We start from the raw sequence: 25,785 nt of genomic DNA, 5'->3' as shown, positions 1-25,785 counted from the left end.
GTAGAGCAAATGTTTTCAGTAGCATTCATGCAGAGAAAATATCTGGCCTCACCTTCTAGCTATCATAATATCTGCGCACCTCAAGTGATTTGGCAGAGGAAAAGTATCTGCCAGCTCTTACCACAAACCCACGCGGCTTTGTCTTTGAATTAGCGTCATTGTGTCAGCCCGAAGGTTAAACCGCAGTTCCCACTGTTTTATCCTCAGCGAAATGACGGGGACATTTTCTTTTCAATCCGCCACATTCGCAGGAGATGTGAGTAGAGTTTACACAGGTGTCTGTCACATGCCCATGCCAGTAGCACGCATCGGGGAATGTGGACATGTTCACATGGAGCGCTGTCCAGTCGTGCAGATGTCAGTTGTTTGCTTTACTTGAAAAGATAGCAGTAAAAAGGGTCATGTTCGAGTAGTGAAATTTAAATTATGTTAAAAAAAAATGATAAAATAAACACGGCTGTATAAGTGGATGTACAGGAGGGCTCTGTAAGATTACCGACTGGGGCCCTTTCATTATTACAATGGAAGCATTAATTCCAAATCAGTTGATTCAAACACATGGCCTGTTATACCGTGCGTGTGGTATGTGTCAAGAACAACATGGGAGCTGTTGAATTGCATTGAACATAAAACAAGTGAACTGATTGATTGGCATGTTCTCATATGTGAACAGAGTGACTTTGAAGTTATTTCCCTCTATGTGTGAGTTCCACCCCTGTGACCTCATGCTTGGTCGTGTACAGAAACGTCATTTGAGCCTAGAGATGCTCTACACTTTTTATGAACCTAGTATTAATCAATAATATGCCGCATTGTTAACCCCTGTGTTCGGTTCGGGCCAAATTAAGCCAGTTTTATACTTGTTGTAAAAGTGGAATGACACTTTTGACAGATGTTATGAGTTCATTACCCTTGACTAAACCAGTGTTAGCTTGATTCTTGCTTTGCTATTGTGCTTGTTGTTTATCATTTGTATTTGCTTTTTGCCAATATGGTTTAGTACAGTATATGGGTATAGACCTAAATCAGACCTTCATCACAAATGAATGATGCTTTTCTTTGTTAAATGTGATTAAACAGTGATGCATGGTAATAATTAACCATATCTATTGATTGAAATTGTGATAGAGATCATTTATTGAGTATTTTGTATACATATTACTTCTGCTTCACGTATGCTAGCAAGTTCATGGAACACAATGATTAAAGGCACTGTTCTCTTTTTATGTGATAACAATTTATACTATAATGTGGGGTGCATTCTGAAAACATGCTCGTTGTACTGTATGGACTACATTTTAACTGTAGAATATTTCAGAAACACATATTTTAGTTTTCAGCAAACTATATAACAAACATGTCTTAGAATTCAAAACAAGTCACTGGAAAAGATAAGCCTTGGAATGGTATTCAGACTCATTATTCCTTGTCATATTCAAGGAAATAAAAGCAAGGAACTGATGGAAACAGATGCTTTACACATTAAAACGTAAGTGCTACAGAGAGCCCTGCTGTTCTACTTACAGAACCTGAATAAAACATTTTCTCAAATTTTAAATCCAGTCAATCTAGCACCCTTTCTGCAGTCAAGTAAGATACACCAAAGCATTGCTGAAAAATAATTACCTTATGATCTGTTATGATTTTAGCTTTAGAACACCATTGCATTCTCCTGCTTATTTTACATCTCCACTTTTAAAGACATGGAATTACAAACACACAAATCTGGATGATGAAATCCTTGCCTTTGGCATAAATGATTTCATTCTGTTTACCAGTTCCTTTTTTGGAACATGGAAAACAGATGCAATTTTATTATAATTTTTTCTTAACTATTGGCATAAAATATGACATTTTCATTGGAAAAGCAATAATTTGTAAGTCTTTTGTGAGATATTTTTCTTTTGTGATATGTGTTGAAATCAAAAGGGCCTGACCCTCGTGTAACAAGAATCCAAACCAGACAGGATCTCAAATGAGTTAAACAAACATGGCCTTATTCTGCTTGCTATGCTAATTATTAGTTTTATGTCCCAGTGAAAGTACCCTAGAGGATGTGCACACTCTGTTCATCGGTTTGATATTGAAAGAGAAAGGTGTGATTCATGCACGGGCGTCGTACAATGACGAGTCACACAATGGTAACCGGGAGGGGAGGTTCTGATGCACTGACCGCAGCACATTTTTCACGCAATCCGTGGCTTACCGACTCTCCGCATCACTCAACAGATAAGCATCTCACTGCTGAGCATAAACATTGACTTTAGCTCATGGTCATGGCCAGAGACACATTCACTGTGTGGATTTCCAAGGCCGATTGGGAATAGGGAAGCAGACTCCCCATCCTGGATGTGATTTGTAAGATAATGGCGTCCGATGCGGAGGTCACAGGCTTTAGCAGCTACTTCTGAACAGTTGCTGACAGTTATCTGCTCCTCAACAATGTCTGAAAATAATCCCTCAGGAAAGGCCTTTAAGAGCCTTTAAGTTGCTGGCATTCTATCCACTGGAAGCTTAAATATTGGCTTCCAAAAAAATTTTAAAAAACATGCACTATTCAGTTTGCCATCTGAGATATGAGACAGCAATTTATTTCATATTGGAAACTATGTAGCAACCAACATAATTTTCTATCCAAAATACAATCAGTCTTCCCCATTAAACATTTAATACCACTTGAAAAATGAAACCTATGGAGAATGTTTGTAATCCTTGCCTGTCACTCAAGCTACATTGTGCTTCCAGATTTCAGACAGAGAACAACCAGACCTTAACATCTTTCACTGCAGTCCCAGATTACTGCATGTACAGGATAGTTTAGTAACAAATCTATGGTAGTTACATTTTCGTTCAATCGATGAAAAGTGTGCTGCTTGTCATAGCCACTGAGAAAAATGGAGGTGCAGTTCCTGGCATGCAACTACTTGTGGCCTGTGTGACGAAGGTGCTTGTAGAATTGGTTACATCTAAAAAGCGAGTTAAAAAAGGGCAGAGTGTAAGCCATAGGCTGTGTCTGAAACACGGCAGCATTGCTCGACCATCTGTGCTGAAATGGGAGGTCATAATAAATTCCAAAAGGCTGTTCCTTACACTCCCTGTTTCAGGGCTATGTGTGACTAATCTTGATTAGTTTTGCGAACTGAACAGAGGACCCTATTCAGGGCTGAGTCGCAAGGACAATTCTTTTCATTTTTAAAGTATTGCATTTTTTAAATTCCTACACATCATCGCAAGCTCTGCAGTCACGGCGGTTAACAAAAGAGAGTAAAAATACAGAATAAAATACTGACTTAAATATAAGAGTTAGGTTGTGTTCCTTGTTTCTGTAATGGACAGTGGTTAACTGTATATTCGCATAGCTACAGGCTATAGCTAAGTACAGGTTTGTTTAATTGATTAAATATCCAGTTCATACATTATTACTTGGATTGGGATGTGATGCGTGTTGTGCAATACAGATGACTTTATTGAACATTAAATTGCCACCATCATTCTTACATTAATCTGGCACGAATTTGCAGAGATTACATTCAATATTTTACCCAGATTGAATACTCACCTCTGTATGAGCATAAGATTATAATATAAATTCATATCAATGAACAAAAAAATGTAGTTTGTAATCTAGGACAGGACTATTGCTCACATTCCGCCATTGAGTAAAACTTCACTTGGCCTGGTATGTTCTTGAGCACAGAACCTAAATGAACAATGTTAACCAATTACATGAGGTCACAGAAGACAGTAAAGGCCTTCGTGCCACACACGCGGATCCATGCTCAGGTACAACCTGAGACATACTCTCGAGACCCAGAACACCAGGTGTATGTGCTCTGCATGGCTAATTGCACTCATATTAATTCTATCTAGTTATGGGAATTGCTTCATGACCTCAAGAGAGCTCGTGAAATTCCAGGCCATGTGTTTGAGGGGAGAGGGTTCAGCGATGAGCCACATTCATGGACAAGTGTTTTGTCCTCACCCCATTACCCGCATGAAATGTCAGGGTATAAGTGTTGAGATCGTAGCAAAATAATGTGTTCCCATGACAGTTGGGTTTTAAAACAGGTTAGGTCAGTTTGAAAAAGGCCATTAGCACTGGAATGTGGTCATTTGAGTCTTTTCCCATGGAATTGTGTCAGGTGCTCATGACACGGTAACACCAGTGCTTTATGAGCTGTGTCACTGAGATGCTTTATTGTCTCTGCAACCAAGATGCTTAAATTATGTGAACGCATATTTGCATTAAATCATTGGGTAGTAATATGTCCTGAAAATAAAATGTGAGCTTCCAAGTGGGATATATTGCCATATCACTTGTTCTTTTGCAATGATACACCCTGTAGTCTGCATTGAATAACTTTGCTTGAGCCAATGGCCTCCAGAGCAGCACCATGACTGCGGCAACACAGCGGGTGATCTGGAGATAGAGAAGACACAGAGTCTGACTGTGGCAATGTAATCAGACTCCAATTACTGGAAATGCATCTTCTTCCCTACAACAGACAGTCTACAGCAGCTACTGTAAAAGCAGAAACTACCAGTAACATACATTCTTATTTTGCTGACAGGGCAGTAACACAGTGATATATCTACAGTAGACGTGTTCAGGCAGCAGCCCCATAGGACAACGCACAACTGGTTCTAACATTGCCCAGGAATGGGAGCATTTCAGGCGGCTGGGGTAATAGCAGCTCATTGCTGGTCCTTTGGGTACCCACAAGTCCACATGTTAAGCTGCATGCAACATGTCTTGTCTGTGTGAGCTTGATCTGCAAACCGTGATGTAATGAGACATGATGAGTGACATTACTAGCTTCAGAGGTCAGCAAACTTTTCTGCACTCTTTGGAAAAAATATAAATGGGGATTCCAAATTGGGGAGAAATTTGGGAGGGAGCATTAGTACAAAATAAATGAAATAACATTAATTTGGAGTATTCAGGAGACTCATTGCTCTTGGGTCATGGTATGATAAAACAAAAGCATAAGCATGGGATTTCATAGGGTTAAGGCCCATTCACACCAAGACTGATAACTATAGCAATTACTACAAATATGTTGATTTAAAAATCGTTAAAAAACTCAACCGGATGACAGACTTCACACCAGAACTATAACGGCAATGACAGTGACAAATAATATCATTGTGATTACATTCAGAGCGATTTTTTCCAGCTGCATAAACAATAAAACATTGACAGCCAATCAAAATCGAACCAAATTCAGAGAGCATCATATGGCAGATGACATAGCCGAGAGACTATTTACAGAACGTTATCATTCAGCAGTATGGATGCTCACATTGTTATTGTTATGGTTATAGTTATAGTTATAGTTCCATGGATAAAGGATAGGCCATTAAAACAGTGGTGTGGCTGCAGTGGTCAGCCAGACTGCAGCAGGGCAGGGGCGTTCACAATTACTCTTCCAGCTGAAGGCCAGCGCCACTGTGAGTCTTAATGCACAGAGGTGGTGGGGAATTCACAATGGATGCCTGGGCCAAGGCTACCTCTGCTACACCTTCCTTTACTTACTGTTGTACAGAGAACAGGGCGTGAATGAGAAGTGCGCACTAGCTTTTAAGAGCATGTTATAAGGGCAGCTTTTAAGAGATTGTTATAAGGGCTGAGCATCCGTAGTGCCTGCATGCCTTTAGCTGTCTGGGGAAAACATGGATACGGTCTTTGGTTTAACTGACATTCCACATCAGGTAAGTACACAGGCAGGTTTGGGGTTTCTTGGCTCCAGCTGTCTCCCCGGGTAGGATAACAAACGTTGCATAGTAACAGAGGACTCTAACTGAGTCACGCTGGGGCAGATGCTGGAGTCCTAAAGCGCTGGGAGCGTGGCTTTGTATCGAATCCCAAATCTCTTGCTAATGGACAACATGGCTTTCATTACCATGCATTCTCTGGATGAGCATCAAGGGCTGTGATAGAGCATGATTTTCTATCCACTAGTAATTGTGTCTCAGGATGAGTTAGCCACAGAATGTAGCTCTGAGATGAACTGGTTAAACTCTGAAAAGACTACAACTGCCACTACAACTTCCAGGGATGTTTATGAAGCTTCCAGTTCCTTTACCTGTGGAGCTTAGCTTTTATGTAACTTGCCCATGTTTGCTGCTATGCATGTTTGATTCCAGCAACTACTGGAACTAAACTTAAATACTAAAGATACAGTTAGGCTAAACAGTACAGTACAGTACTATATTTGGTGCTTTGTACACATATGCATTTGGTGCCACTTCATAGAAGCTCGTCTGGCAGTCAGGTTAAGGTAAATGCATAGGATATGGATTGTGCCTCCTGTCCCTAAGGAGGAAGCCTGCACACTTTTGGCCTCAGTCGGTCAGGAGCACCCCGCTGACCTGCGGCATGCCTGGGCAGGCTGACTGGAGCGCTGCCCTCGGCTAATCCTAGCTTCCGCTCCGGTCTGACAGGGACCTGGGGGAGGCAGCGTGGCTCGGGCTAGCACAACCACAGGTCACGGAAAAGGACTGGCCTCTGGACAGTGACTTATTGCCTTTTCCACTTGTGTCCCAAAGGAGGTAGAAATCACAGTCATTTCTGAAGGAACACGGTGGGAAAAAACCTGGCAGTCACAATGCAACATTGTGGTATCTATTTAACTCGGACCAAGAACACGAATAATAAAACATGAGTTTCATATACATGTTTCAGTTTTTTTAATTGATTTATTACATGATTTAGGTATATGTACACACCCCTATCCTGTGGGGCACCTGCGTGTCAAAAAACAAAACTGTGCAATTTAATGTGCTCTAAGCTCCTTCAAAACAAAGAGCAATGGGAATAACATTCATGGGAATTGCACCAGCCAGCATCGCATGGTAGAACTGTCTGGAAAGCACATACGTGCTGAAAACAAAAATGATTAAACTTTTGTTTCAGTGGGGTGCAGACATCATCAGAAGTACCTTGCAGAAACTGCACCCTTGTCGTCAATACATGGCACACAGTATGGCCAGTGTAATGTGGCGGCCACTGCTACCACTGCTAATAGTGGGACATGATTTGCTTTGCAGGTCTGAGAATATCATACACACGGCTGCCAGCCTAGTTCAGCAGACCATGTTAGAGAGGCTGTTGGAACACAGAGCACAGCATGGGACCGGCAGACAGATTTAAATGTGTGTTACACCTATCTGAGAGCTAGTCCTTCACTTAATCACAGTGTGTTATTGCATTAGGAAATAGCACAGGTCTGTCTCAGCGTGATATGCTGCATGTAAGTACTGGAAAAATAATTCCAGCATCCTCTTCTGCTCCAGCTTCGCTTTGAAATTACGGGATACTTGAATGGTTACAGTTACAGTAAATTGAATTAGAAAGCACTCTACATGGGGACCACCCTGAACATGGACATTGCGAAGACATTTTCAGAGATTTTCCTGTGAATCTTGTGGTGCAAGAAAAACAGTGAGGGAGAAACTGCAGATGCTTTGATTAATGTCATTGAATGTCAAAACTCTGTCTACTTGCTGCATCAATTTCACATGAATTAGAACAGCAAAAATGAAATAAATGTGAAAAATATATAGCTTTGGAACTCTGCGTGACAATGAATTAATCTTATTTTGAAGCTATTTAAAAATGGGTGGCTACAATAGTTTCATTGTGTGAATGTAGGTCTCACTTTGAAATATCATGGCTTTTTTGGAGATTGACAGGGATTGTTGGCAGCTCTACCATTGGCACAAATTTCAAGCTGTGACTTGCCTTTTTCTATGAAGCCACACTACGTCAGCCTTGCAGTAAGTGCTCATTTGGAAGCTGAACACTAGTTTGACTGCTTTCAATGTAACAATGCTCTCTTACCGAAGTCCTTATTCACATACTTTACAGTATGGACAAAATGTATGTTTCTTATGTTCATGACAGCATGAGCCTACTTGCAAATGTGTATAATTATGCTTATAATTATATTTGTATGCAGAAATAATACCTGGCTCTAAAAAACAGAACAGAACAGACATTGCTTTCCTCCTGGTCTCACAAAGTGCTATGCCTTATTCTTTACATATAATCTTCTTCTACAATATGGTTGGCCACTGAGGGGCAGATTTCACATGGCAGTGACATTGCGCAGAAAAAGTATTGATTAGCCTGACGATGAAAAAGCAGGAGACAGCACACCTCGCCAGCAGCTTAATATATGTGTAAAGTTATCCACCTGCAACTGTTTCACTTGCCACTTTTAAAGAGGTGTTAGTACTATAGTACCTGACTGTAGAAGCAACTCTGCGTTTCACACTATCTGCCAAGCATTCAGCCATGTGCTGGGCTCTAAACATTTCATTAACAGAACTGGTTTGTGCCATTATGGAACAGAGTAGAAGGGTAATGGGCATGTGATCAAGGCCTCTCTAAGCCAGCATGGTCTCCTGCAGCTACCGCTAACTCCCTCTTCTTTAAGATCATGTCGTGCGACCAAAACTGTCGGCACCTCCTCCGGGGATTATGTCTAATCCACTTAGTTCAAGTGGCTTTACTCCTACTTCAGGGAAAGCACTGGCATCGAGCAACGTTTGCGATCCCAGATGTCTCTCACATTGGTCATCTCTGACCCTTGACAAAGTCTCCCCAGGTAATGTGAAAGGCCATTTTATTAGTTTATCTTGACATTGATCTCCTCCATAACCTTGCATAATAACCCCTGGCACACTCCGTTTCTGCAGTACTGTATACCACAGTGCCAGGATTCTCCATATAGAGCCATATTGAACATTAAACACAAGTTACTCAAAGTAAACACCATATACACACAAGTCTATCTATTCATCAAATGTGTTCCTGAAATTCACCCCCTGTCTACTGGCCCACTTAATTTATTTTAGGTTTGGAATTTTCATATTCTGTTTCTTGACATATTATGTAAATAAGGATCAAAAGTGTTCGATAACATCTACTCTCTCTTTTTTGTGAGGACAAGAGTGCTTTTCAAAATCATAAGTGATTGCAGTATGAGAACATAATAAAATGGCCATGAGTGTTTTTAAAACAAATCTGTAGGTCAAATCTGTGTTTATATAGACAGTATACTAATGTAATATGCTGTACATAAATGAGAAGGATGTATGTACAGATGCACAGAGCAGTCTTACAGACGATTTTAAACCTACAGCTTTCAGTGCAGATGTGACTGTTTGCCATAGATATCGAACAGGCCGAGTTCCAAATTGTATAAGAAAACAGGAATTTCTGATTGGTTTCTGCTTTTAGGATACTTTAGGATCTACCTATCATACCAATTTGTCATTCGTAAAAAAAGATATATTCAATTCATTTCTAGTTATTACCTTTTTGAAACTGTATTGGATTGGAATTTAATGTAATGGTATTGCATGGTTAGGGTGAAGGTGTGACAAGGTTATTTTGAATGGGTTTGCCATTTAAGATGAATTTATTTAATGACTTACATGATATGTTTATGAAAATGCATTTATTGATATTCTTTCATAAGCTGTAAACATCATTTGCAGCACTAGCTTCATTGTAATGCAAGCCTTGTTGCACATAATTGTTCAGGGTAATGCAGTAGAGCAGTGTCCTTACTGATGACCATCACATCACAAACAAAATGCATATTTACCCTTTTCCACACAGTGTTGGCCCTGGGACAAAACTAGGCATTTTACAGAAAGCAGACAACCCTTTTAAGTTTACCGTAAAACTCCAGAGCCAAGGTGAAGCACTATTTTTTTGTACAGTAGCCATGGCAACAATCATCCAATAGTCCATACCAATATTTCAACCAAGCTTCTCTTAGCTGGGACATTGATTTTCGATATGGTTTTGTAACTCCTGTCTGGCCTTGTCCCAGCCACCCTGCTGCAGAGGAAATAGGCTACATGCTTTAATATGGGAGATTACATATAATCAAAGTGCTTTCTGAGGGCTCTGTCTTATCAATGAAGGGCAATGTAGCTAGACAAGCCACAGATACATGTCTCCATTTCAGAAAAACAAAAAGGCTAAAATTCTTTGGCCGAAAATATAATTTTGATGTTGTGAGTTCCAGCCTTAATTCAATTACTGTATAGTTTAAATGAAATAAAGCAGTTTAAAAATAATCATGTATGATGTAGCTGCTTTCCTTGTGGCAGAACGGAGAATGTCTGTCTTTGAAGTGACTTAGGCACCAGTGACAGTACCTAGCAGGCCAGCTCATATTTCTGATATCCAATCACTGGAAAAGAGCTGAATGTCCACCACTAAACCATTCTGGACACTAAATACATGCTATGAAATACGGCTGAGTCGATCTTAAAGATCTTGTTTGTGAAACACCCTGACCCCCCTTGGAAGGGAGGAAACTGTTGTATGTCAGTCTTTCTGTGTTCTTTCACTGAAGATGTCATTATGCCATCCATACTGATCACTAGATCAGTACTTTGTCAACTTACAATGTATTGTGCGAAGCAGGCAGCGTACAAAGCCAACATCTTTGTCAGCTCCTCTTCATGAACCTTGATTATCCAGCAGTTGGAGCGTGACCTTTTGACCCCCACAGCCAGGGGCCAGCCCACTGAGTTGTGAGGTCTGAGATATGGACAATGGCTCTGTCTGCACTCACCAAAACCAGGATTAGCCTCGTGTCAGGGGTGCTGGTGAATTTGTTCATGGGTGACCCCGGCTGCTCTCCAACCTGCAACATCAAAGCAGGATGCTTGAGAAAGCCAGCGTAGGAATGAGAGGCAGGCATGCTGGAAAATATCTGTGTAGTGTACAGTGGATCCTGGATTTAAAGGCCATTAGTGCGTTCTTTGTACTGCAGCACGGTGCTGGTTTCCAAATGTACACATCGGCAGTTTATAATTTTCACTCATAGGATAACTGTCACCAAGAAAAGAATTTTCATACTTATACTGATTTATTAAAAGCATGTGTAGTGGATTAGCTTAGTTAAAAAAACAGTTCAGTTATTGCTGTGAGAAGAAACCCCATGTAAATAAGAATTAGCCATACTTATGTTTGGTTTCAGTTTCTCTTGTCCTTTCATTTTTGTTGTTATGTTTAGAAAATCCATTCTATATATACGTATGTGGAGTCAGCACACCTCAGTCGCAGCAAGCACTGGCTGATGATAGTATCACATCTGTATTAAGGTATGTTGTCTTTGTCTTTGTCTTCCTTGTGTATAGAACAGTGTTAATTTCATATCAAATGCAATTGTATTTTCCTTTTAAATGTATAGATTTAAAAGCACTGTCTGATAATATGCATTTAGGTATACGGGATGAAAATATCCAGCTATTCCATTAATTTCGGGAACCCAGAGTCTATAAACAATGACTATCTGTTTCACTGTACAATTGAACTTTTATATGGAAGACTAAACCATCCTTGTATCCCGTTCATGACACATGATTAGTTTGTACGGTGGTGTGAAATGGCGGGACAGAAATAGATATTTTCGACTTCTAGATGAAGATGTTACAAAACAGGCACCACAGTGGCAAAATCGAGTGTTGGGAACTATTTTATGGTCGGAAGAAACCCCTGTAAACAAAGTTGCCCGGCCCTACTCCAACTATTCTTCATCTACGATATGCCACATCTGTCTTCTAATCAATGACACAAGATAAATAAAGCTCAAATAGATGAATGGGTCACCCCACCCCCGTCCCCCAACAACCTCCACCATTACCACCACATCTGTGTTGTGACCTTGAAACTCAAGAAAAGCTTGATTTATAAATAACGACTTGCTTGCGAGATGTATGGATGAAAGTAAATAAATGTATGCGCCTGCATATGAAGTTATGAACACTGCCAAAAAACTATTGATACTTGGTGACTTCTGACCCTTTCAGAAAATGGGCGTAATCTGGTCATGTGCCAGATGTCTGCCAGACAAACAGGCATCTTCATGCAAGGATAAGCAATGATCACCAAAATAGTCACAACACACAGATTACCAAGGACTTTGTGAATGGCTTGAGGAAATGTATCTTTCTGCAATGTTTTAAATCAACTTCAGGACCCGATGCCTCAGAACAAGCTTTCATTTTCACCCCATGTAATAAAATCCACCCTAAAATTTGAGGCAATTATGGAAAATCCTGATTTTACGGTCAAATTACCCCTTTTTCCAGGTTTAATATGACCAGGCCAGATATGAAAAGAAAATGGAAATCGCTGACATGAGTTTGGACCTTTTCCATTTGGACACAGTATCTGTCTGCATAAAAGTGTCTTCTGAATGAATATACGCTATTGTCCGCATAATGACTGTGCGCACCTGGAGGAGCGCCGATGTAGAAAATCAGCACATTTACACACACGTAAGGAGGATCTTTCTGAAAGGTGCTGGAGAAGCGTGAAGTGATGCATGTTTTGTACAATAAGAAAGAATGCTTACACTGACTTTTGAAGTGTGTAAAAATACAAGCGAACTTCTGATAAGAAGCAACAACTATGTTCTCCATAGTCTTACTTTCCTTTTTTCCAGCTGCATGAGAGATAAAAGACTGACAGCCAATCAAAATCCAACCGAATGTACAGGGCGTCACGTGCAGAGGACATAGCCGAGAAATTATTTACAGAACGTTATCGTTCAGTAGTGTGGCTGCTCACATCTTAAGGATGGGTCTTGAGATTTACTCGTCTTATTGGAACAAGTATGTGCATCAGTTGAGACCTTAATTCATTAGTATTCACGAGTTTAAAGGCTGTTCACAGTAATCACAGGGCATCTGATGTGGTCAACATGACATAAACATAGTAAATTCATGCAGTTCTGTCTGTCAACTCATATCACGAATACCATTCAATCTTACAAGTATAAGAAGAATAAGAGGTGAATTCAACTTCACTGTGGAATTTACTAGGGATGAAACTGAAATAACGTGGACAGTATGACAGGATATGAAGTCAACAGTTCTGTCAAACTCTTTTCTGCAAAATGACAGCATGCTTTCTTTTACCTACTTAAGTGAGACTATCACCAAATCTGCATTTTGTTCTGGATGCCAGTGGCTATGACAGTATGTGGTTAATTAAGGAGACTTTTAACCCAAGCTCTGGATGTAATTAAAATTACTTTCCTCAAACATTTTTTGCAAAGAGCCACCATAAGGTTGTTTCCTTTTGCCGTATTGTAAACATTGGTCTGAAGTACGCAGTTCCTGGCCCTGGTAAAAGTTTACAATATAAAGTTCAGCTGTATCCCTAATAAACACAATCCCGGATACACTACCTGAGCAAAAGAAAAGAGAATCAAGATGCTAACTCATTTTGCACTTTCCGAAGCTAACATCTGGCTCTGAGCATGTAAGACTAATCCTTCTATGAATAGCAGTGAAATGCTGTAACCAGTCAACAAGGGGAACATCAGTTTAAATTGCATCTCCACTATATCTCTTTCTCCCTGATCTAGAAGGGTGGCTCAAAATCACCCCAAAAATCAAAGAGATTGATTTTCATGAAGACTTGGTGCCAGAATAGAAAATAAGTGATTTACCTCTGAGCCTAACACTGCAGATACAGCTAGAACATGGAGATGGAAGGGTAGAAAAGAGGTCATTTCAGAGGGAGGAGGGGAACAGGGTATTACATACGTACATTGAAAGCAGCAAATAAAAGTATATGTATGGTTCAGCTTCAAAAATGGCACTAACAGAAAAACTGACTCAGTGCTGCTTTGTGGAAAAAGACCACGTACTGACAACTTCTGACAATATGCTTTATGTTGCAACTCTCCGAAGAACCATTATGGGCAACGTTTAAGGACAAAATTCTGCAACAGCTGACGAAATGTACTTAGCTTTGACTAAATGTCCTTCAAAACATCTCCAGCCAGCCAAGTGCCTTTTATCGCCCTGAAATTTGCTTCCTGAGATGTGGCCAGAGGCTGGCACAGACCCACTGCTGCTCACAAATTGTGAGGTAGGGATACCTCTACTGAGTAAAACTCCTCTTAATGCTATAGTATAGCCAATCATTCATCATTGTAGCACATTGTAGGTCCATTACAGTCCCAACAGGACAATCGAGGCTGTAGGGTGTGACGTTGTGCTTATTGTTGTTAGTCCACTCAGGAGGTGAAATACTTGCCATAGAACAGATTCTCCAATGCATAAGGAGGGGATATTGAAGTATACAGAGAACACTGTGCAGCCCCCCTCCTCTCTGTTTCTTTGCATAGCTGATAGGTATGTTATTATCCTCAACAACTAGCCATTAGTGACAAAACCCAAGCCCTGCAATATTATATTTGCAGAAGAGCCCAGAGAAGCCAATAAGCATGACGGAAGCAGACTCTGATTTATTTTAGATATGCAAACCAGTTAGCATTTAATGTATGCTGTCCTGGTTGTACAATTCCTTAGGCTGCAAGGTGCGTTGAAAAAAATACATACATATTTATTGCATTAACGGAATGCAACTGCTATCCAGCTGTTCTAAAGCACTTTTTACAACATGAGGCAGACAAGGAATGTCTATGAATCCAAATGTTTGAAAGTACGCTTGATAAATGTTCAGGCCTGCGGCATAAGGACCACATAGCTAATTGTCTTTGCGCTGTCAATAAACATGCATGGTTTTTGATTTATAAATACTTTGGACATTGGTCATGCTTCACATCAAGTTAGCTAGACATTTATAGAGAATAAAAAAGCACGCTTCATGTAGTAAAGGGGATTTATCATCCAAACATAGATCTAAACATACATCCATCCTCTCACATTGTGGTTAGCAGCTAAATGAAATGTCTGATGGGGGGAAGTCACACATGACATGGGATGGAAAGAGCATTCTGACATATTTCTGCCTCTTTAAACGACAGAAGATATGACTTCTCAGGAATTCAGTGTATGCCTCACAATATATTTGTGATACTTCATTTTATAATACACCATTAAGCGTGTTGCATAAAGAGCAATCCACAATTCCAAAAAGCAATATTGTGCTCTTGATAATATTTCATACATCCACATTTCAGCCATAAATCCAAAACAGCACTTACATTAATGGCATTAGGCAGATGCTACGTACAGTTGATTTAGACTAAGCAGGAGACAATCCTCCCCTGGAGCAATGTAGGGTTAAGGGCCTTGCTCAAGGGCCCAACGGCCGTGCGGACCTTATCGTGGCTACACCGGAGACCGAACCACCGACCTTGTGGGTGCCAGTCATGCACCTTGACAACTACACTACAGGCCGCCCCTTCTCTGCTCATAATAGAAACTGGTAGTTCACCCAAAACAAAGAAATACATAAAAGTGTATGCATATGTTTGTAATTTAAAGCCAATGACCATAAATAAACTAATCTCCAAACCTCTAAATATTGAAATGTCTTCTGCTGCACATTTAAGTGCAATGGAAAATGAATGTTTACACTAATTATGGCTGATACAGTTTGACTGGTGGTTTTTAGGGATTGGAGCAGATCTCTGTAGATAACGATAACCTTTCATGTTTTTGTGTTTCATTTTAAGGGTATGGTAAACTATGCACCAGATCCAGTATGTCCCATCTTCTATCTGCATCATTGACTATTGACCTCAACCCCATTCTCACCAAAATGAGCTAGAATTAAGTAAACTACTCATACCACATGTGTTTATTTACAATATGGGACAACGAATGGTTGTATTTTAAAACAAGGCATGTTTAATTTCATTTCTCGCTGTGGCTACAGACACAATATATGGCCGCTCTCAATTAGTTACAGTCCACATGGAATTATACACAGGTTTATACTGAGCATATTTTGCCATAAATACTGTAGCGGTCATTTACTGATTTTACTGAGATTGGGCCAAAGTTTCTACATGTTATAAACACTGTTTTCATCATTTAACTTTGATGAACTGCATGATTAGACAGAAGAGCAGGGTATCCATGTCCTATGGCATGTGTGAAAATAAAAGGTTAAATCACTGAGACAAGTGCTGATGAACTGTTGTCTGTCTGTGGGACACTGTTCACTCAGGTGCTGAACAGATGCCCCAGTGTAAAACCAACAAGAATGATTGATTCACACCACCCTTCACAAAAGTGCGATTCAAGCAGAAATCCTGTAATAATTTAATTTACTCCACCTTCCATAGTCATATTGGAAGTAAATAAAATACTGTCAGATTTCAAGTTTTGGATTTTTATTTTCTGACTATTGTTTTAATTTAAATTAAATTTTTTTGGTTTGTTTGGTTTTTTTTTTTCATATCAAAGATTCATATTTTGTATCAGTTGATATAATATTTGTTTAATTTGTTTAACTGAGTTCAGTGTAATACCTTTAAAAAATATATTTTGGTGATTCTTGTGATCGTAATGGGTGGGTCATACTCCAAGTGAATGGACTTTTAGTTGGTCAAATTCCATGCTCTCATCCAAGAGTGCAGATTTGTGGAATTGCGAGGATGACTTTTCTGAGGAATTGTGATCTTTTCCTTGATCCGTAGTGACAAAGGTCTCTGAATGCGAGGGGGTGTTACGATTCATCGCCTTTGCTGGGCTTTGAAAGGCAAATAGCGTACAAGTCTTGGAATGTTGGCCTATTATTCTCAATACGGAAAGTATTTTTGCCCATAACACCCTATACCTGCGAGACTTAGCCACCAGATGCTAAGCAAAAAGGAAGCAAAAGTTTCTCAACGTTAGAAACAAAGAACACCAAATAGGATCTGGTTATGTTATAATAATATAACACAATAAAATATCGGTAGGCTACCACTGACATCTGTGATATCCCTTAACACATATTAACCGTGCTACAGTGCTCTGGCTAATATTTTCCGTAAGTTTTAAAACCAGAGCTGATCTGTCACTGAGTGAGTTTCCGCGCTTCAAGGTTATTGACGGGTGAATTTGTGTGTGACGCACGCACCTGGCTTTAATCAGGGGACGATTGATTTTGGAGCATCATTGAGCTCCCCAGGGCCATTGACATGAGGTTGACACATCGACTGCTTCTCGCCCTACAGCTGCTTCAATGTAAACACAATTTACGCAGGCGTGCGATAACTTTGCTGCACGGAGACAAAAAACGTAGTCTCGCGGCTCTCCATAGAACACATGGATCCTTTCGATTTTAAGTAGCCCCACAGGTAACAGCTTTAAATAACAAACAGCGGGTTTTACTTGTCAGAAAAGCGTACACAGAACAGCAGGTTTCAATCCCTCGGTCTCTGCGGGCTTGTATATCTATCATACCGGTATTGATACAAGTGCTCACGAGTGTCTGTGTGCGTGCCCAAGGGGGGAAAGTGAATTTGAGAAGGTACTCACAAAGACTACAATTGATACAGCCTCAACCGGTGGTTAAACAAACAGGACGCTGTTCTGACAGGCAGTCGCTCTGGTTTTATCTTTCTGAAAATTAGTCAGCAACCTGTACGATGTTGCATTGCATTCAAACAGGTTTATTCGATTACAGTGGAAATACAATACATTTGATCTTCAGACACAAGTCACCTGTTAGTGTTCCCCTATAAATCACATTGAACAGATGAAACATCCATCACTGAAAATGCCATCTTCCATTCAGATAATCAGTGAAAGGGTAATAACAAAATGTCACTGGTTTCCATTGCTTTTACATCATCACAAAATGTGCTACGGTGGTTTGTTCCAGTTCTTTGTCCTGTCAATTACAGTTCTGTACACTTCAAGTGAAAGAAGACATATTATTGTCATTTCCCTCATCTCTAGCCAATTGGCAAACCTAAGCGGATCTGGGTTTCAATACCACTTCGCTGGCAGACCGGGAAGTTAACCGCTGACTGTGGTCAACCAGCAGGGGTCTCTCTTCCCCTTTACAACCAATGCGTCAGTATTTCACCGGGAAACTGCTGTAGCAGCTGCTGCCATTAAGGTTAATGTTAAACCAAGGCCATTAAATACATATTGAGAGCTCATTGTGGTGTGCTTATTGTGCTGTGCTCAATCTGGACATCTAATCATGGTGTGGTTTGGCGAATAAGGAGCTAAGGGGCTATGATTGTAACTGAACGGGCGCAGATTTGGAACAGTGTCACTTACAGTAAGTGTTTAAATAAACATACTGATGCACTGTGTAAAAACTATTCAAATCAGCCTTTTAAAAATGTATATGCTAAATGTAACGATTATTAAGTAAAATAGACCTATTTATAACAGAAGTGGAGTATTCCTGTATAATTTCAATAAAAGGTCAAAGTAATTGCATATTATAATCTGAAGTCTTAAATGACACAAAGCAATAGATAGTGAGTTTCAAATGTAATCAAAGCTGGTTTTAGTTGATGGCCGTAGTAATTAGACACTTGGCCACAAGGTGGACCCAGAGAATTGCAACCGTGCAGTCCTGTAAGGTGAAATTTCTGCATAGTCTGAAACAAGGTCCACTATACGTAATGCTAAGTTCAGCTAAATACTATTAGGATTTAGTTATATGCATCCAAAACTATTATTAAAGAAAAGGGGGGATTTCTGAGCGGCAAATCTGCTGGTTAACATAGCCATCTTATTGTATCTGGCAATAATATCCATACAATATCAGGATAATTTAAGATCTGAGTAATGGGATCATTGACTGAAATAAATAAATACATGAATACATCAGTAAATCACACAGTCCTTACACAGTCTTCACAGTACCAGGTCAGTGGACCCTGTGTTGTCGAAGCTCCACCAGGTGGCAGTCATGGTCCACAGTTTTTTCCCTTTGCTAACTGTACTTATCTGCAGTAAAGGCTTAAGTCACACATATCCTTCACTCCAAGCTGTATTTGTCTCTGGAGCCATTTTATTCAAAGGACTGAGTCTCACAGCATTGTAGGTAAAGAAGACTGACAAAGCCATATTTTGGCCTATATCTTACCACTCTGTTTCCTCATTTATGTATTGTCTCCCTTCTTGGACCTCATGAAACTCAGTGGGTACACTGTAACATACATTTGGCTACAAAGTAATCATATTGATAGAGTTATCAATTGATGACAGTTTTCACACCTTTCTATGAGGTGAATAATCTATCATGCTCCACTTTTCCTTTGAACATTGTTAGTTAGGATAAACACTGTATATCAGTGTATATTGCAGATTAACACTTCCATTTTCAACATCTGGTTGTTTTACTTCCTCTAGTTTGCCAAGTGTTATTTTGTGTGCAGTTTATTTTGCAAACCAGGCAGAAGAACGTTTTCTCATATCATTTTACATAACCCCAAACATTTTCACATTAGCTTAGCATTATGCCTCACAGCAAGGAGGTCCTTGGTTCGAATCCTCGTCGGCCGGGGCTTCTCTGTGTAGAGTTTGCATGTTCTCCCCGTGTTCGTATGGGTTTCCTCCGGGTACTCCGGTTTCCTCCCACAGTCCAAAGACATGCAGGTTAGGCTGATTGGAGAGTCTAAATTGCCCGGGGGTATGAGTGTGTGAGTGAATGGTGTGTGTGTGTGTGCCCTGCGATGGACTGGTGACCTGTCCAGGGTGTATTCCTGCCTTTCACCCAATGTATGCTGGGATAGGCTCCAGCCCCCCCGCGACCCTGTTCAGGATAAGTACGTTAAGATAATGGATGGATGGATGGATGGATGGGCTTTGCATTATCAAAATTGTATACCCTAGTTCTTCATGTTTGACTTGCAGTATTTTCAGTAAGTTCTTTGTAGAGCCATTGCCTACAAGTAATTTACTTCTTCATGGTGAAATTCTGTCTTGCTCAGATAAACAAGTTTACAGAAAATTACTTATGAAACAAAAAATGCAACACATTTTACAACCCCCTTTGGATGTATGACATCACATTCCTGATGTCATAGGACACAGAGTATCTCAGTAGTCAGCTCATTAGTTTGATATTTTTATTGAAATCAGAAATCTTCCAACAGGAAGAAAATACCTTGAAGCAGTGTGTGCCTCTACACTGTTGTTAAAGACAGGCTAAATAGTAATGGGCAAGTTACCATTGTATCAGGGTAAATACACTGTTTGGCCAGATAATAGCCGGAGGCAATAAACTAAGTGGTAAATTATAAAGGTAAAATATATAGTAATATGCAGGGCGTAAGCAATGCATCAACACCTCCAGGCTGTATCATAGCATGGGCTTGACCCAGGAAAGGGTCGGGCTGGAATGAACTTAGTGTAGGAAAAGGTCAGATGCCCCAGGGAAGGGAGCCCTCTTTAAGTGCTGGTGAATATGTTTTCACTGGCTAACTAGGAAAACTGAGCTGTTAAATAGGGGGATGACCTAACCAGACCACAGGGTGCTTCCTTGCTCAGCCACGCTCCAAACTCACGTGGCCATCCTCAGACAGAATTGGCTCAATTAAATGCAGATAACAAAGCTTGTGCCAATGCTCCCGCATGCCCACAAAACATCTCCCAAGGACTGTTGCAGAACATAACTAAGCTTTTGGAGGTCATTTACTGTCCAGTAGATGTGACACTTAATTTGTAATGGAAGGTTATGCCTTTTGAATAAATCTTTAAAATATTTATTTTTGTTATTCAGGGGGAATGATTAGAAGACTAATCATTCTCAGTTCATGGATATGTTCCAATTCCTTATCACACTAATGACAGCAGCAAACAAAGCAAAGTAAAATACACAAAAACACTCCAAACACGAATGCACCAGTCAAGTCACTGAGGACAGTGAGAGCTAAATGTTTTAGAAGAAATGTTTATTTTAACAACTGAATACACATGCCAAAAGAATCATTTACAGCAGCAGTTTCTTCCATAGAGTCCATTTCCCCAAGCGAGTGGAGCATCCATGTGGCCGCTCCATTGTGGGGAAAACACAGCCGCGCTGTCCAACAGATACTGCAGAGTTGCATTGAAGGGTTTATTAACCGTCTTTTCTTCAAATGTGGGGAACATATGGCTGTGCATCTTCGGACAAAATGTGAAATACAACACATTCGGGAGAGTACCTATAGATGCCTGTACTTTACACTGTACCTGTGATTTACCTAAGGAAAGAAAATATATACACCGTCAAGAGAGGTTAATGTGTACTGAATTAAGAAGGGCAGGTCTTTTACACACAACATTAATATATACTAAATAATATAGAAAAAACAGATGCACTAAAATAGCATTCACATGCAATTTGTACACAGTGTCTCATTTCTTGGACCATGACAAGATTCTATTTTTTTTTTTTTTTTTTTTACATTAAAATTCACAGCTACTTTCTTTAGGGTATATATTATCTTGCAAACAATAGCAATCTAGCAAATATTTACTTTTAGCATACTGGAAATGAACCCTGTGAAAGGAATTCATGATGGTGATGCAAAAGACTATGGCCTCTGGACTTCTTCTCATCTCATTTTGGTACTAAGACATCTTAAAGCTCCCCTGGTGCACTTACTGAGGCATGGCAATCGGATAGAAATACTGCTGGAAACCAAATAAACCCAAGAGGTCAAATTCAGGGTCAAATGTCCTCAAATGAGTGTGTTTGTTCTCCGCTGTGTAACCTAAAAAATGTAAGCCCCATGCCATTGACTGTGTAGGCCATTGATCTTTATTCAATATTCCAGTTTTTCAGAAAACATTTCAACAAAATGCACTGTGACATACTGCATGCGAGCTGTCATCTCAGGCAGTTAGAGGTGGCTGTGACCTTGTGTTAATCTTGTTTTCACAGCTTTGTATTCAGCTTCTGCATTCTGCACACTAGGGTCAGTAACAGAACAATGGAAAATATTGTGACATCGGGCACTTCCTGCTGATATGCTGGAATCCACATCAAGAGCTGGATTTTTAAAAAGATGATTTCAATGCTAGCTGCTCTCAACTGCGTGAAAGCACTAAACGGTCATGACAACCCAACCGCTTTCTGGTAACCTTTTCAGTAAATGATAAAAGACACACCTATGACAAATGCTTTGAGACCCAGATCTAATGTTATGTTAACTCTCTTTTACATTCTTAATAAGCGGGTAGGAATGGGGATAAAACCTTTTTCTGCTTATTATCAAACTGTCAACCACAAGAGTGCATTCAACACTGGTATTTAAAGTCTATTTCGTAAAAGTTGGGAGAATGAAGCAGTACCAAATACACTTGCTCATGTGATTGTTATAGGTGAAGGGTAAAAACGGGAGAAGCAGCCTCTATGTCTTTTTGGCTTGATGTTGAATTTGTTGGCCATTGTATTAATGACCATATTTTAAGTGTTGATACTGCAGATTTTAATGTTTATACCAAAAAATTGAAAAATATGATCACATGTAAAGCAAATATGGCCTTTCCACAACACAATGATGAATAAATTACAGAATGTTGTTGGGTTTAATATATGTACATACACCAAATGACAGTTTACTTTTCAAAGACAAATTATTAATATACATGTGGAATAGCACATCGGTATTCATGTGAATATACTGCAGATTTAATCTCCAAAAAGATACAACCCATCCAAATAACTTAAGTAAAATAATGTAATATGAAAGTTTAAGTGTTTTTACCCCATGGGGATGCAGTAGTTTGTGTGGGAAAGCAAGAAAATATACAATACAATACAAATGAAACTAGGTTAGAGACCTTTTAGATAGAACTCTGGTGTAAAAAATAAATCATTCCTTTAGAAACAAGTTTAAATAGGTATCGGATTTGTTACAGCTTATTCAGATTATAAACGCAGAGACAATCTCAACCTATTGCTTTTGGAAGAGGATAACTGAACACAGAAAACAGATGTATCAGCTTTGATAATTGATTACTGTTGGCTTATTATAAATAATAAACATAATGGTAAAGAAAAGACTGATCAGCATGTGCCATTCGTAAAGTCTTCATCCACACCTTACAAGGCCCATTTAGGAATCCTCTATTTACATTGTGTAGGATCAGGGCACCACAATGGCTAGAAGGAGATTAAAATGTCATCTTTGAATGAGTTTTAGATTGTTTTGAAAAAATCTTCCACTGTGATTTTGTGTTTGAAAAGTGACTCAAAATCACTTTCTTGATGTACCCTAAGGAACACTTCAGTATGTAGCTATAGTAAGTGGTACCATCTTTTCCGAAGATGGTAGATTGAAGGTGTACCCCAACCTCAAAAACAGGGTAATCAAAACAACCAAACAAACCATTAACAAAACTAAACTAAAACCCAGAATCAATGTCAAACATAGTTCTTGCCCTAGACTATTTACAGGAATTAGCGTCCAAGTGTTGGCTTCTGTCATTCCTTGATGGACATCGGTCAACAGGATTTGAGTACGAACACATTATGGTGAAACCAGTCCTCTGCGTCATACCATTGTAAACATCTTCACCAATGCAATGGCTTGGATCAGGGGCGTATTGCATTCGTTTCCAGTTTGAGTTTTTTTAAGTCTGTTCAGAAGTCTTTAGAAGGTGTCAGACACTCCGCGGTGGCCTCTCCAGCTCGTGGGTCCTCCTGTTCCTGCCCTTCTTGTTGTCCTGTAGGTGCTTCCACTTGTTGGAGTGTGCCTGAGCGTTCTGTGCTTTCTGCCGCCTCTGCTTGCGCTCCCTCTTCCACACCTGCTCGCAGAACTCGTCCATGCTGTTCAGGTTGGGGTGGTTGATGAGGGACATGAAGTCCCTGTACCACATCTTCTGGCTGGCCGGGTGGCTGGGCGTGGCGTCCCTGGCTCGGGCCCCGTCGCCGGCCTCCTCGCCCTTGTGCAGCAGGTCCTCCAGGTGCTCGGTGTCGATGACCTCCAGGGTGACCTTCAGCAGGGTCTGGATGAAGCCGTGCTCCACCGCGTGGCAGTGGTAGACGCCCGAGTCCTTTCTGTGCAGGCTTCGGACCAGCAGGCCCTGCTCTGTCCTGATGAACCTGTCCTCTGACTTCACCTGCAATGCCAACACATGCATGACGTTAATGTGCATCCTGTCGGGGTTAGCCCACTGTGGCCATTACAGGCCTGCTAGCAAAATCATCTAAAAGAGTGAGCTAAGAAATACACATACTGAGACATACTGTAGTTGGTATTGCTGAGATCACCAGTACAATTTTGCTTGTAACAAAAGTTAAATTTGACGCACCGTGTTTTGGCAATGTCTCTGATTTATTCAGATTTTTCTGCCTCAGGGTGGCATGCCTTACTGAGACACATATTTGGTGATACTAATAATAACCATGTTGTGATACAATTAGCCGACTGTAAATGCAAATTCCACACAGATTCTTGTACAACTCAACTCTTGACCCGTTGTTTGCTTTCTTGTTCATGAACTAATGAGGCAAAGACGCCCAGCTGACCAGGAAACAGCTCAGCAGTCCAATTACTTTTGCTCTCCTAAAATGGAGGGACTATGTAAAAAGGCCTGTCATTTCTGATTACACCTGATATGGATGCAAATACCCTCGTTTTAAAGTTGACAGTCTGCAGTTTAACCTCATTTTCGCAGTTTAATTTAAAATCCTATGTGCTGGAGTACAAAGCCAAAACAGCAAAAAACATCTTAACTGTTTAAATTATTTCGCATTTAACTATACGAAAGAAAATACCATTAAAAATAAAATTATGTAATTATTTTCTTATGTAATTTATGTTTTTTTATCCTTTTTGCCACTGATTCCTCAAAAGCCACAGACCTTATTCTAGCCTTACATATGCAGGTCGTTTCCTTAAACAAAGAGAGACTCCTGTGTGTTCTCAGCTGTGTAGGGGCTGTGTGGAGGAAACCCCTACTGCAGTATTTCTTAAACGAAAACACTGAAACTCTGGGATGATAGGGAAATTAAAGAAAAACCATGGGACATTGCAGATTCTGAAAGGCTGCAGTTGAAGTATGTCTGATCCCATGGTGATGGGTTGCATAATAGGTGTAAAGTTTTGTTAATTTATTTCTTTGTTTTGGCCTCCAGACAGCTTAAGGCTTCTCAACGTGGCAGATGGTCATGGGGCAACAGATCTACACCTGCCTGGTGCTGGGATATGACTGCATTTCCACGGTCAGGTGAAAGGCTTCTCTAACAGACTAAGAATGTTAAAATGGAGACAAGAAAAACAGAACGGTCAGCTGAAGTGAAACTGGAGCACTCTAGCCAGAGAGTGGTGTCACTTATAAAAGCAATAAGCAGCTTAGCCGCATTAGCAGAGGAGATAATTCATCATCTTCGTGTTCTCACAGTTGCCATTTTCCCATTTTTGATCTTATCATGCCCCAGTTCCACAGTGTGATCCACAATAGGTTGGATTGCTATGACATTTCTTGTCTCAATGCCATATGATTTTCATTAAGAATGCATTAAGCATTTTAACCAGACAATGAATGTCTACAGTGGCCAAAATACTAAATTTATTGTTAAACCATATATAATTTATGTGAAATATTTATCTTAAACATCACTGAAGCTCATTTCATCACCCCATATTTACTAACTCTTCTATTTATTGGTAACTCTAATGACCTATGCATTGTTCTCTCTCTCACCTTGAAGACACGTTTACATTATCATAAAATACTGTATATCTGAAAAATCTGGACATACGGAAAGAGTCAAGCTTTGAAATGACAATTCTGACATTCACTTTTCCATCTGAAGTCTGAGGGAATGTACCTCATGTTTGCGCTCTTCATTCGGTTTCTGAAACTGCCAGTAGATGAGAGCGCGCTGGGATTTGGGACTGCACTCCAGAAATGTGCTGCTGTTCTCTACGCCATAGATGATCTTGTTCACCGCAGTGCCTTGTCCATTCAGCTCGTCTGTCAAAAGAAAACAGTAGCACATTAAAATGCACCAGTGTATCATCGTTATCCTTGTAGGCCTGACAAAAATGTGTCAGCAGTTAGCGCATTGATGAATTAGAAGTGCCACTAGCCATG

At 40.0% G+C, this 25,785-nt stretch overlaps 1 protein-coding gene across 1 annotated transcript in view; it reads right to left on the bottom strand.

Annotated features, from left to right (window-relative positions):
• Positions 1-20,631: 20,631 nt before the first annotated feature.
• sema3ab (sema domain, immunoglobulin domain (Ig), short basic domain, secreted, (semaphorin) 3Ab) overlaps positions 20,632-25,785 on the bottom strand; it is a 44,873-nt gene continuing 39,719 nt past the window's right edge. Inside the window, exons 17-18 of the mRNA XM_061250955.1 lie at positions 25,520-25,665; positions 20,632-23,805 (exon numbers count right to left, since the gene is read on the bottom strand). Coding sequence (XP_061106939.1) covers positions 23,347-23,805; positions 25,520-25,665 — 605 coding nt within the window. The 3' untranslated portion in view covers positions 20,632-23,346. The remainder of the gene's footprint in view (positions 23,806-25,519; positions 25,666-25,785) is intronic.

This window comes from Conger conger, chromosome 8, assembly GCF_963514075.1.
Source record: "Conger conger chromosome 8, fConCon1.1, whole genome shotgun sequence".
NCBI lineage: Eukaryota > Metazoa > Chordata > Actinopteri > Anguilliformes > Congridae > Conger > Conger conger.
The sequence above is the reverse complement of the archived record's forward strand: the minus strand, read 5'-3'. Positions and strand labels throughout refer to the sequence as shown.